This window comes from Manis javanica, chromosome 3 (genome assembly GCF_040802235.1).
Source record: "Manis javanica isolate MJ-LG chromosome 3, MJ_LKY, whole genome shotgun sequence".
NCBI classification, from domain to species: domain Eukaryota; kingdom Metazoa; phylum Chordata; class Mammalia; order Pholidota; family Manidae; genus Manis; species Manis javanica.
This window is the reverse complement of record NC_133158.1, coordinates 92558116-92573454: the sequence shown is the minus strand read 5'-3', so window position 1 is coordinate 92573454 and position 15339 is coordinate 92558116. Positions and strand designations below refer to the sequence as shown.

The following is a 15339-nucleotide window of genomic DNA, read 5'->3' as shown; positions in this document are numbered from 1 at the left end:
AACAATCTGTCACTGAAAATAGATGAAAAGGATGAGAGAATCAACACCAAGTTAGAAAGCTAGAGAAAGCCCTGACAAGTTTCCAGAAGATGCCTATTGGTTGGTCAGTTGTAAGTTTATACACAAGAGGCCATTTTGCAACATCAGTACTGGTTTGGTCAACAGCCCTAAAGCCTTCTACTGCTGTGGTGTAGTCTGCCACCCCTTTGCCAAAATCAACAATATCAAGAGTCCCCAGAAGGCCCCCAAAAGATGCTTTCTAGAAACATCACAATCTACAATAAGCCAAACTGAAAGGAAGCCAAATAACAAACTTATATTCATAAAGGACCCACACGGAGTTGAAAATGTCAACCTGACAAAAGACTTCTTACAACTCCACTCAATTCCGATATCGGAGGTCAGGAGAGCTCCCAAAGAAACCTTCTCAACAATCTAAGTGGGAGCAGCACTCTACATAACCAAATCCCCTCTGCTCCCACAAAAAAAGGATACAAGATATCTAGACTATAAAAAAAATCTGGAAAGTTCAGACTTTATTTTATGAAAATGTGTTATTTGCCACAGGGTCATTTGTATTATTCCCAATATTTCATGAGCCTCCATAAGAGAAGATTCTGCTTCCATGCTGCACTGATGTAAGGTTTGGCAAAATTATTTGGTTAATGAAATGGAAGTGCAAATCACATTTGCCAAGTCCAAGCTAAGGCTTTTAAATCCATTACAGGTTTCTTTCATTGCTCTTTCTCTCTCATGAGATCAGAATAACCTATATGGGGGCTCCTCCATCACCCTTGATCCTGCAAAGAATTTCACCCCTGGGACAGAGGCACAGTTGATAATTATAGTCAACATGAGAACAAAACAAGCCTTTGTTGTGGTGGTAAGCCTTTATAATGTTGGAGTTTTCTGTAACATGCAATACCACAGTAAAAACTGACTAACAAAGCCATGACAGATTCATCTCAAGAGAATACAAAGGAAGCTGACATCAGAACTGTACCCTCTAACCATAAAGGACTTTTAAACCAATAAAAAATGATTACTAATTTTCAGATCAGTATTTCTATCTATGATGCTGGACTTTTTTTCTTTATTTTCCCATCTACTAAACACCAATAATTATGCAGAATATAAGAAATTATTAGAGAATCAAAAGAAGGGAAGACTTAGAATTTAAGCCTTAGGTTTTTATTTTAATTTTTAAACTTTTAGTTATCAGTATTAAATTCAACAGAAAAAGATTATTCTGTCAAAATGCTATTAAAGTTTCTGAATTGTCACACCCAACTCTAACAATTCATCATTGCAAACTAGTTGCACTGCACAGAACCACATTGGGCCACAGAGCATACTTTGAATAACACTGTCTCAAGCCATGTGAAATTAAGAAATATAAAAGCTTTTATGGTAATGTAAAGTTCTTGGCAATTTATAACTGGAAACAAAATTATAGCCAAATTTTGTCCAGAAAATAGGTAAAATCTCCTTAGTATCTTAGTGTCTCTTAGGATCTTTCCTACTCTGCAAAATTATCTGTGCTTCCTTTTTTTTATAGGCATAAAAAGCAGGGATTTTTTTTTTCTTTTTAGTCTATCAATGATAGACATTTAGGTTATTTGAAAAGTGCCTAGCTCCCAGACTTAGTAATTTTAAATGAAATGTTTTCAGTTACAGTGAATAGGAACCCAATTATTTTATATTGACATATGTAGTTTACTGTCTTTCTCTCTACTTATTATCATCTAGCTACTGGGAAGCACCTAGTTTTCTTCAATTATTTAGCAACCTGCAATAAACATGATTTAGTTCCAAAACTCCAAGTACATTTTAAATCACATTTAATTTTCTAAAGAATAAGTCTTTGCTGGACTGAAGATGATTCAAAGTTTTAGAAATTCATCTCGCACCTTTAAAGTAGTTTCTGGTTTATTCAGAAATACTTTTTGGGTGGTAAGATTCCAGTCTTGATGAATGTCATTATATATCCACTGTCCTTCTGGGTTGTCACAGCAGCTGCTAGATGCTTAAAAAGCTAGTTTTTTAAAAATGACTAAAATGGAAAGAAATGATTCTTCCATTTTCTCTCAAATGAAGAAAAATATGTATAATATATTTAAAGTGAAGTTGCTTTCCAAGTTTTAAAAATGTGGATGGCAAAAGCCAGATCCTCCTTAGTGTGGGAAAAACAGACAATCATTTGCCTTTTGCAAGGTTCAACTGCTTTTTGAAATTAATAGCAATTTTTATAAAAAAAAAAAAGCCTTTGCAAATGAGAGTATTCTTCCAATCTTTGCAAATGAGAGTATTTTTCCAATCTTGTCAATGAACATTTCCATAGCACTGAATAGGGTACAAAATGTTTACACATTCACAATTTGTTAGTGTCTACAGCAACACAATTAGGCAGATAATATGAATATAATTTTATTCCCACTGAACTAGATGGAAAACCATGTTTAGAGATCTCAACTATGACTTCAAACTCTATATCCTATCTTTTTTTTTAAAATACCAATACATGACAATTTCTTTCTTAAAGATCATTTACATTTAAGTAGTGTACCTAAAATATCTTCAGGTCAGTTGGCAAGAAAATACACTTTATTTACAAGCAATATTATGAATAAGCCCTAAGAAAAAAATGTACATAGTACAGTTAGGTTCTAAAATAAGAAGAGAGAAAACATCACAATAATATGCTAAAGTATTTTGATTACAATTATAATTTTCTAAAATACAGAACGAAAGTCTAGACATTCTTTAATTTTAGAATTCTTTGAAAACATCACAAATAAATGGCTAAAAACTTAGATAAAAACTAAATAAAGAAAACTTCCTTTTTCAGATAAGTATAAGTAATCATCAATTTATCCATTAGCAAAAATAAAATTTTTGTTGCTGCTGTTTGAAGATTTCTGCATTCAGGGGAAGAGGTATGTACAGAAGCAATACACTTCCAATGATAAAAATATAAATAAAATTATTATACTTTTTAAATCTCTGTCAATAGATAAAAAAGCAAGTTTTTTTAGGTGCTATTTCAAATACATAAATAGAAGTTAAGCTTACTGTTGCATTAGGTTACAAAGTAAGGAATACATTTCTCAAAAATGATCAATGTTATAGTTAGATTAATTATATAGAAGCTTTGATATTTGTTTCAACCTCTCAGCTAATAGATATGAGGTAATACAAATACACTTGAATGCTTTTTTAAACATTTTAATATCATTAGCAAAACCACATAGAACATTTTAATTTTCATTTGTAACTTTTAATAAAAAAATATACTGTATAATCCCTTTAGCTCATTAACATGCATTTGTTTTCCTTTTGGTTTAGTACATATGTGTACATTAGAAGACTTAAAAATAAAATTACCTAACCCATTTTTAATCCTGAGATAAAAGTTAGCAAAGAGGAATGACTTTCTTCTTATTCAACTCTTCTCAGAAAAAAAGAAAAGATTTTATGTAAATAAGGGAAAAATATACAGAATCACTTAATTGTGTTTTAAAAAATGCATGGTTAGTTCAGTTATTTAAGGGTATATTTTCAGCTATGTTATCACCATCAAAATTCTGTATTCTACTCATAGTAAATTAATAATCACATGTATATTTTTTCCAAAGAAATATTATCTTAAATGCATTATTAATCCAAAATTTTAGTTCTCCTCTCAATTTTCAAGCTTTTTTAAAAAGTCAAAGCCAGTGAGAAAAAGTTGAGATTCCATGTATAAAGATATCCTGTGACCCTGTGACTCTGGGCAGAAAAGGATATCCTTTCATCTAGATAAGAAAATAGATTAAACATTTAAATTTTCCCAGAACACTTCCTGTTACTGTTTTCTATCACAATTTCATTTATTTTAGTTTTTCCAGTCTCGCCAGTAAAAACATGGACCCATTGATTAAATCTGATGCTCTTCACGTCCTTTGACACTAAATAAGTGTTGGTTGATTGAAAACAACTGACTGAATAGTAGCTCAAGGATATGGAGAGATTTTAAATTATTTGATACACTTTCACAAAGGGTAAGATTTTTAAAAGTCAAGTTAAGTTGAAAAAAAAAAGAGGACATTTTTATATTAAAATAGGGATGGGTAATTATTAGTTTTCTCTTTACAATTTTTTGAATTGTACTTTTAATACTTAAGCATTAAATCCTAAATAAAAATTTAAATGCAATTGTCCAAATGCACATATGATATTTGTTTTTTACTAGATATACAGGGTACAACTTATAATAAATCAATGCTAATTATTATGATAGCTCACAAATCTAGTTTTCATATAGTCCCTCCCATTTTTTTTACATTTCTAAAACCTACTTAGTGGGTTTATTCATAAATATGGGGGAGGAGGACCTATAAATGTACAAGTGCCAAATTTTAACTGAAGTACTTATAGAAGTTTTGATACCTGTATGTAAACATTTAACTTGAACATTCTCAATCAACAGCTCTCAGTTTATAAATAGTTGTAAAAAAGAATTAATGAAATAGAGTATCAAGTGCTTTGACAATAGGTTGATGTCTAAATAGTCTGTTAACAAAAAAGCCAGTAGTCAAAGCAATTGCATAGAGAAGATAGAGGAATAGCCATGTTTGTGTATCAGAAAGAATAACAATTTCAATAAAAATTTAAGTGAGCAGTCTCAAAGTACATTTCATAATTATCACCAGGCCAGCTAATCTGCATCAGCAGATCACATGGTCTGCCTCACAACTTTCCATGAAGTTTTCAAAAACTCTCAAGATACATAGGCAGCTTACAACATCTAATTTGAGGACTGTATGAAGAATTATTTTAAGACCTTAGACTGGTGCTTTCCAAAATGCAAGCCACTAGACAGCATGGCTATTGAGCTCTTGAAATGAGGCTCGAATAACTGAGAAGCTGAAGTTTAATTTTATTTAATTTTAATTATTTTATTTAAATTTTAAAACTATTACTCAATTCAGTTAGTAGAACTTTTAAGTATACTTGGAGAAACTTAGGTTCTGAAGTTTTAAGCTGAAACTTTTATTAAGTTTAAATATAGATCAAGTATTTCAAATGAAAAAATAATGGATTTTAAGAAGTACTAAAGAATGAACATATCTCATTAAAAAATTTTATATTGATTATATTTTAAAGTAGTATTTTGAAATACTAGGTTAAATAAAATTTATCATTACTAAAGTTCATTCAACTCTACTTTTTTTCTTTTTTAAAATAGCTACTAAAAATTTTGAATTACCTAAGTGGAATGCATAATATTTCTATTGGACAGTATTGCCTTAGACAATACATATAAAATCAAAATGTTTTAAAATCAGGTTCCTTAAGGTGTAATTTACATGCAGTAAAACTCACTCTTTAATGTATACAGTTTACAAATTTTAAAAAATGTATGCAGCCATATAACTGTCACCATAATGAGGACATAAAGTATTTTCATCACCCAAAATAGTTTCCTCCTCTATAATAAATTCATACCTCCTACCCCAAACCCTGCCAACTGTTTTCTGTCAGTTTTGCTATTTCTAGAATGTCATATAAGTGGGATAGTATAGCATGTAGATTTTTGAGCCAAATAACATCACCACTCTATAGTAACTAAAGGATTATTATCATTCTGATATTTCCTTTCCCTGTATTACAAACATTTTGCCAAAGCCTATTTTTCCAGTTAGTCTACTTTCAAAACTGAGCTTTTGTCCTTGCCACTATTATAGTAATTTATTTATACTTCTAGAATAAAACTGAGCAGACTGAATTATAATTAATTACATGTAAGTCTATACACTCCCACTAGGCTATAAGCTAGAAGTCTGAATTCTAGACTAACTGTGGTTCCATAAAGTTAACTGTCTAGTAAAATTAACAGTATAGATAACAAGGCTAAGACACTTCCCACTGTATTATAAAAAAGAAAAAAAAAGAATTGAGTAATGAAGAAGTTTACCCTCAGTTACTCTACATGTCTACTTTTATTAAAGTCTCAAAAAAAGATTATTAAGCTATAGAGGATCCAAGAACCATGATGTTAACTAACCACAGACAAGTACTAATGGAGATTTAGCCCACACCAGTATTTTTTACCCAGATTGGTGTTGGTTTTGTCAGAGCTTGCTAACAAAGTTTAATAAATTTGGAGTAGTCCACCCAACAGTACAGTATTTTTCTCATGACCTCTGTTATTCCTGGTACATTATATTACATAACATAGTCCGTTGGGAACACATATATCACATTATAGCAGAAACATCCACACCACATGAAGTTAAAGACTTTAATTCTATGACTCTATCTACAAACTCAGATATTTGTAATCACTGATCTTCATATGGTAAATACATGAAACATGACAAGTCCATGCTTAAAGTAAATAAAGAAAATATTACAACTGATTTTACGTCTTTCGAAATACTTACTGAAGTCTCCAGTAAGAAAAACTCCTTCTGCCCCCGGGGCCCATTCTTTGCAGTATAAACCGCCATCCATACATCTGTGGACACCGAATGATTCATAACCTCTGGAAAACTTATCAATGCCACCTTCCTTTTCTCCAATGTTGTTCAAAGTCTCGTTAAACCGCTTATACCTTTGGAAAAGTACAGAAGAAGGAAATTAGAAAATTAAATCATCTTCCAGAAAAGCTACTGTTATCACATAGCTGCCTTATTTTTATTCAAAAAAAAAGAAAGAAAAAAATATTAAAAAGGAATAATGTGAATACTTTCATTTATTGGTACAGATTACCTTGAAGGATAAAATCATTCTTATCTCAAATAAAGTGAACTAATCCAACTAACACTGTTTTATAATTTCAACCATTTCCATATGAGAAGAAATATGATGGTTTCATTATCTCACAGGACTTTTTAAATCAGCATTGGAGCAACTTCAACATCAAGAACTATATTGAAGGAGTATCCCTATATCTCTCTCCTCTAACCCCTAAGAAAATGAAAGAAAGATAGTCAAAAAAAAACAGCAAGAAAAATAAAATTATCCTACAGCGAAGTTTGGCATACTTTTCCTGTAGGGTTAGACAGTAACTATTCTAGGCTTTGCTAGGCATATGGTCTCTGTCACAACTATTCCACTGAGTCTTTGAAAGATGAAAGTGGCCACAGATAATACACAAATGAATGGGTGTGTCTATGTCCCAATAGACAAAAAGAGGCTGTGGGCCAAATTTGGCTTGCAGGCTGCAGTTTACGTAACCCTGCCCTATGGCAACTAAGCATAGAAAGAACATACCAGGAGTTCCCTGCTGTCTGTCAGGGATATGTGCCAAGACACCCAGCGGATGCCTGAAACCATGGAGAGTACTGAACCCTACAAATACTATTTTTATTCATATATTTATATATACATGTTATAAAGGTTAATTTATAAATTAGGCACAAGAGATTAACAACAATAATTAATAGTAAAATAGAATAATTGTAACAACTACTATAATAAGTTATGTGAATGTGGACTCTCTCAAAATCTCTTAATGTACCGTACTCACCCTTCTTCTAGTGATGATGTGAGATGATAACATGCTCATGTGATGGGATGAAGTGGGGTGAATGACACAGGCACGGGACCTAGTGTTAGACTACCGCCAGCTTTCTGACTCTGTGTCAGGAGGAGGATCATCTACTTCCAAACTATAGTTGACCAAGAATAACTGGAACCAGGGAAAGCAAGACAGCGAAAAGGACAGGACTATGGTACATTATGTCTAACTACAAAAGCTAGCAGCCATGAGGAGAAACCAAAGGTATCTGTCCAAGCAGGATCAAGAATACTAACTACATTGCTGCTCCTGACCCTCACCCAGATCCCCAGAGCTACATTAAAAAAATGCTATTATTTTTACTAATAGTCCCAAATCTGGGGAGAAGCAAACTAGGACAAAACTGTTAAAAGTGGAGAAGTAAAGCATGTGACACATACTTTCTGTCAGAAGTGAATATTCCAGAACTATATAACGAAATGAGCAAGGCCAGGTAGATATTGAATATAATAAAGAGAAGCTAAGAGACATATAAAACTGAAAAAAAAAAAGATCCAAATAAAGATAGCTGGTGATTCTGAAGAATAAAAATAAATAAAATGGTGTAAAAGATATAAAACAGGAATTTTTTTCTTAAGAATTAAATCAGCATATTAAAAAGAGCACACCATGTTCCAAAAAATAATTTGGAAAACAAATGCACAAACACACACACACAACATTTCCCAGTTTAAGCTACAGAAATTGCAAGAATACAATAAAGGCAGAGAGGTACAAAAAAGCAAGGGGAGGAGACTTTTTTTTCCAAAGGAACATTAAAACAAAGACCAAAAATAACAAAATGAAACACACAATTTTGAGAAGGAAAAGCAGTAATCTAAGGATATTATATGAGGCAAGTTCCTGCTCAAACCTAAGGCATTCATTAAATGCTGTCAAATTAAATAATTTTAAGTCTCTGACATTAATGAACTTCATTGAATAAAAAAAACTACTTTCCATTAAAAAAAATAGGCAATTAAAAGATGCAAAACACACACAAAGAGGAATGGTCAGTCACAGCAGCAGTGTGGCTAAACCCTGAATCTTTAAATAGAGAACCATGGCTAAACAATAATGAACTGTGTGAATGTGATAACAAAACAAGAATCTCAATGGCAAAGTGAAAATTGTATTATTAAAAATATAATAACCAAGAGATTAGTTAAAAGAAGATGGAAGAAAATACCAAAGTGTTCACTGGTCACTGACTGAAATTTAAGGTTGCCATCATTATATTTTTTAATCTCTTTATTAATCTTAGATGGTGCTTTAGGAAATAACATTTCTGAGTGTAAAAAATGTTGTATATGGATTTCAGCAGTTTCATTTCATTTCAGTTTCTTTGTTTAAAATAAATTTAATGAAAGTTAAATCAAATACATTTAGTTTTCTCATGATATTTCTTCTATCAAGTTATTCTCTAATCTTCTACCTATATAAGCATATAAAATATCAAGAATGATGTTCCCCAAATATCAGTGATTTTTTTTTTTTGGTGGGATTTGTTTATACTTTCTACTTTGCATTGTTCTAGTTATTTATAACAAATAAGTATCAAATAAACAAAAATGTTTTCTGAAAATGTTTATTTTTTACATCATTAAAACATGTACATATCCTACACAATATTCCATAGGGATTTTACTGTCTATGAAAAATTGCTTGTAAAATTTGTAGAACTGAAATCATTTGAAGTAGATCTATGGAACAAAACTGAGTTCCTGAAATAGTCTGGAACATATATATAAATTAAATACATTTATATGCATTGGAACTTAAAAGGTAATTATAAAAAAATGGATCTCTAATATGAAAATAATTTGAGGGCCAAAGTTATAAACATTAAAAACAAATAAATAGAACCAAAAGTTCACAGAAAAAAACACAAATGTCCAATAAACATATAAAAAGGTGTTCAAATTCATACACAATTAAAGAAGTACAATTCTAAATTTCAGAACTACATTTTCCACCTAAAAGACCAGTAAATATATGATAGTTGGTGTGAACAGAGTGCAGTGCAAATAAAAAGACATAATCAAATACTCTTTGGTGGAATATAGAGAACAATTTGGTATCAGCTATGCAAATTTCAAAATCACACTCTTCAACTAACTCCATTTTTAGAAATTTACCATTTGGATATATCAAACAAGGAAGCAAAGACATCTATGTGTACAATATGATAATCATTATGGCATTATTTATAATACCAAACAATGGAAAACAATCTACCTGTTCAAGAGAGACTGACTGAATAAATTGTGGAATATCCAAACAATAAATTGCAGCAGAGCCATTAGAAGGAATGAGGTAGAGAGAAATGTGCTTATATGGAAGGATGCCCAAGACAACTTACTTAGGGAAAGAAGTTGCAGAGCAGTATTCCACAAAGCAGCTTTTGTATAAAGAAATAGGGCAACTAATGGAATGTTGATAACAATTTCAAAAGGCCTATTCCTCAGCAGTAGGAATTGGGTTCCAAAGGCCCGAGTGGGACAGGACGCTCAAGCTTGCCCAGCACCCTCCACATGTGCTTCAGTGACAGGGAGAGATACACCACAGAACCTGATCAGTGGAATGCAGAGACCTATGGGAATGGTACGTGTGGGTAGAGTATTTCATACATGACCCCCTTTTGTACTGTTTATATACTTAACACCACAACTACACACACAAACATGCACACACCCATCCATATTTTAATAAAAATATAAATTATACTTAATCTATTAATTGAAACAACTTTTAACAAAATGATGTAATCCCAGTCTCATTGACTGTCAATTCAGGAGACAAACTGAGCCACCCACATAGGTTATAAATATGAGAACTGGACCCACGTAAAAAACACAAAAGTGCAATTGGATGATAAAAGAATTGACCAATGAGGTTAGCCTTAGCGTGTGGAAAAGAAGGCAGGAAAGGAACTCTGGTGAGAAAGTATAAACCCATCAAAAAGTATAGTCTCCACTTAATAGCTACAGCCAACTGTTACCAAGCATACTTAGCTAAATCAATAATTATTCAATAACCAAAAGAATTCCAGATTTTTCTCTGAAATCTCCCTAATTAAACATTGGCAACTGTTTCAAAATACGTAAAATACTGATGTGGACAAAAAAAATTTTATCAACAGATTGAATGAGACTAGTATGTAAATTCTCAGACTCTCTTAAGTCCTATAAGAAAATGTTTTGTTTAGTCCTTATAGATAAAATTCTTGTATATGAATATAGCCATAACTCTTGTATATGGAAACTCTAATCCAAATTAAACAACATAAGTAATAATAATCAATGAAATGATCAAACAGTGAAGAACAATCAAAAATTAATCTGAACTTAGGATAAAAAAAGCCATACACATATAAATACATATCATCATAATACAAGGCAAATTACTGATCAAAAAAATATAAAAACTTTGGAAGGTCAAATAAACACAATAATTTTATTGTCAATGTGAGTCTAATACCTTAGAGACACATTTTTAGATTTATTAAAGGTCTAATTTTAAAAACTAATCATTCTTAGAAAGTTTCATAAGATACATACAAATGCCCCATTTACTAAAAATTCAACAGAAACAGGATTATAGCATTATGTTACTTTAACTAAATATCTTGACTTCCCTCAAGGTCAGCCTGTAGCTTCTGACACAGAAATACACATTCTACTTTGAAATTGCTGTAGCTCAAAAAAGAAAATGCCCGAGGATACAGCAAGCTCATCATGCCTATGCCCTCTCCTAGTACAGTCGTCTCTCTTAATATTTTGCTATGAATTTATAGGATATTTAAAAACTAGGTCAAATTCCTGGTAACCAAGAACATAAAATGAAGCATAGCAAATAGCATTTGTGCAGATATAAAATGTTATAAATGTTATCAGATTTGATCTCTACACTGATGTTTTTAATTCTCTTTTTACAAGGGAAGAGATAGAAACACAGGTAAAGTGTCCAAGGTCAAGAAGGTAATAAGCAATTGTGATGTAGCATCATTCATCACAAAACATATACTCTAAGTAAATTAAGAGATGACAAATCTCAAATTAAAAGTGACGTTTTCCTTTTAAAGAAAGCCCTTGAAGTTTTACTCATAAGACTATTAATCTTTTAATTAAGAGACTCAGTCTCTAGAAACTAACCGTGCAGGTTCAAACCCTAACTCTGTTACCTATGAGATATGACCTTGAACAAGTCACCTAATATCCCTTTTCCTTAATTTTTTCCCCTGTTAAGTGGGGAGCCTCAAAGGTTATAAGGAATCAGTGAAATGACACTGGGAGCCAGACCCACAGTGGCCAGCGAGTACTCAGTAACTGTCCACTGCAACTTTTCTCCACCTCAGTAAAGGGCAATGCTGCAGTATATTTTTTAATTTACCTTTTACTTAACTTATAATACCTGTTTAGATTATAACATACACACTAGTTATTAGCAGACATCTGGGATTTTTTCCCCTGAAATTCCAAAAGTGTTTGAGAATCCTTACCATTTTTTCCCTTCTATGAAAAATTATAAATATAGGCATGCTAACATATAAAAATTACAAGGTACTACATTATTGACTTGAACGTATGGAATATGGAAAGTTTGGAAGAATTGGATTGACCAGAAAAAACAAAAACTAGTTACTTTAGGGAAGTAGCAAAAGGTAACTTTGATGAAAAACTTAAACAGGCTACAATCTTCGCTCTCCTGAAAGACAGACAGTTCATACTAGATCAGTACAGAAGTTCTAATTTCTGACAAAGTTGTGAGCACAGAAGATAAGTCAGAGGAGATGGATCATACCTTATCTGGAAATGTCTAGGATGTAGAATCCTTTCTCAAGTGCTTCTGAGTGGCCCTGAAACCTAAGGAACCCCTGGGGTAAATTCACTGTTTGCTAGCTTTAATTTCCAAGACTTATACTGTCATCTGCTTCCTAGGGGAGACCTGGGTAAGAAGCAAGAAAAAAGGACAGAAGTAAAAGCCCAAAAAGAATTTGTAATAACTTAAAAAGGGGGAAATAAGGTTCAAAGAGGGGAAAATGCAATTTTTTTAAAGAAAAAACTGTTTTTTAATCAGCCTTTAAAAAGACTTTGTGTCTGCCAAAAACGTTTTCTAGGCAAAAAGTATCTGGAATATATAGTTATCCATATATTCAAACTGCCATATGAAGATTAAGCATTTGAGACTTTAAAGTGAATAGTTTATGTCCGTCAATTAAGTATAAGCATTCAATTAAAAAAAAACATACAACATATTAATTACAAGATAAAAATATTTATTGTGTGCTAATAATTCAGTTGCATAAAACAAGACCCTTCCCTTAAGAAATTCATCAGTGCAATGGAAGACTATTCCACTCATGACAAGGGCTGCAGGGACAATCAAGTGTTAACAGAAGAATAAGCAAGATAACAGAAGGAACTAGTGGGAGAGAGGAGATTAGAGGAGACCTTAGGGAGTAGCTGGCATTTGTGCTGTATCTTGAAGGATGAGTAGTGTATTTTGACAACTAGAAAAAAGACACAGAAGGTCATTACACATGTAAAACCACTAGGTGATTCTTGTTGACCTGACAACTAGTTGCATGTAGCCAGAACAGAGGATGGGTAGGACTCCAGTAGCCAATCATGATAAAAATGATACTTTTAAATTAGATAATAAATAAAAAATAAAACCCATAAAGACTTTAAAGAAGAGATGATCTGAGACAGGTTTTAAAGGGAACAGTTTGAAGGATGAATTTTAGTAGGCAGAGTCCACAAAATAATGAAGTCTTTATTATTCAGACCCAATATTAAGAGCACAGGGATTTGTGGACCCTTATGTTATACAAGATTGATCAATGAAAAGTATTTAAAAATTGACATCACAGTACACATGGTTTCCTTATTTTTTAATGCTGTTCCTTATTTTTAAATGTTTACATATCAATAATCACCAAATAAATGTACACATTTTCAAAATTCCATTTAAAATCTCAGTGGTATTTCCAGTCTGTATCAATTTAGCACACAACATTGACTTCATCTATCAGTAACCAGTAGAAATGGGGGCCATTTAAGTAAAAGTGACTAGCAAGGAATAGTGAAATCCATCCATTTGTTCCATACATATTATCTAAGTATCTACTGTATATCCAGTGCTATGCTAGTCACTTTGAACATAGAAATGAAAGATGTTACTAAGTCCATTCCCTTAAGATATTCTTGTTAAGTGTGAGAGACAGTATAGCAAAAACTAAAGAGTGGTAAAGCATTATATAAAGCACTGATTAAGATTTATAACCCAAAACAGAAGTGGCTAGAATGTATATTTCACAAAGACAGGGAAAATCATCTATTTGCATACTGATATATCCAAGCACCTAAAATACTGGCACATAGTCAGAAAAAATAATTAGTAAGCAACTATTACTTGCTAGATTGGGCTGCAATGGTGATACAACAGTTATATTAGGCTTCAGATTAGGATTGTTATTCAAATGAACCCCAATCCTACCTCTTATCAACTGTAACTAAGACTAAACTTTGTAACATGAAGTCAGAATAAGAATAAAACTTGGTTCGTAAGGTTGCTTTGATAATCAAATGAGATAATATACCTATGTATCATGCTTAACATGGTATTTTTTGCATGAAATGATGAATAAACACACTATTAGAACAAGAAATATATTCAATATGACTGGTGGATTTGAGATCAAAACAAAAAAACTTAAAATGTAAGAAAGTTAGAATGCACTGTATAACTGTACTAGACTCCCTGATTCACTTGGTCCCACTGCCCCTTCAGCCTTTGTGCACTTATTTGATTGAACCTATGGAAGCTGTGGCTTCCAGGCTACCAGTAGAGGTTGAATTCTACCACTCGGATGTGTGGAGAAATAAGGACCTTTGGGAAAAAGTCTGACCAGTAAGAGAGAAAAAATGAGAAAGAGTCCTCAGATAAATTCCTCACCCTTCCTCCTGAAGGTCCTGTGTGAACAAACAATCAGCTTTGTTAGGAAATATATTATCTCGCATAGAAAGCTGATTCATAGGCTTGGGTGTATATTAAGATCAAACATATGGCAACACAAAACTGAACAGAAAACTGGGAGAATATGGTGACCCAATACAGACACCAACTGCTGCCAGGAGCCAAAACATGTATCCCACGGGAATCAGTGCTATTTAAGATGAGTGCAAACTGTTCTGTGGTTTAGGCCTACTCTGGAGAACTGATAAAAAGTGACTAGAAGATAATTCCCATTGTCTCATTTCAACTCAAATAGTATCATACATGTCTGTGGTTTCTACTCAAGCAGTTTTTCTACTACAGCACCAATGCCTATATTCATAACACTTGAGACTACATGTCAATCAAGTGAGTTGGTTCACATATGGAATTATTCTAAGTCTAATTGGTATGGACCACCGACTATGAGCCAGGCATGATGGCACGCTAAAAAGCACAAGTTTTAGAAATAAAAGGTTAGGTTCTATAGAGACCCATTAGCAAATGGATCTTAGATTTTCCACTTAATGATCTCAGTGTTTCAGCTTCCTCATTTATGAAACAAAAAGATAATACCACTAATGCCATGGATGTTGTGCTTATATATAACCAACCCACCGAAAATAATTTGATGGAACTCTCATCTTCCTTTATTCTTTTTAACAAGAAATGAAGAGATTTCTAAGTGGAAAAGAAAACAATAAAACCTCAAAAAAAATTGGAATAGTTCTATCATGCTAATTATAATATAATAATGAAGTCTAAATATTAATTCAATTACAAGCAAACATTAAGTG

At 32.2% G+C, this 15339-nt stretch overlaps 1 protein-coding gene across 3 annotated transcripts in view; it reads right to left on the bottom strand.

Annotated features, from left to right (window-relative positions):
* Nucleotides 1-15339, bottom strand: part of GBE1 (1,4-alpha-glucan branching enzyme 1) — a 269204-nt gene that overhangs the window by 215412 nt on the left and 38453 nt on the right. For all 3 annotated transcript variants that reach the window (XM_037001651.2, XM_037001652.2, XM_073231803.1), the window contains exon 2: nucleotides 6426-6595. In XM_037001651.2, the coding sequence (XP_036857546.1) occupies nucleotides 6426-6595 (170 nt within the window). The remainder of the gene's footprint in view (nucleotides 1-6425; nucleotides 6596-15339) is intronic.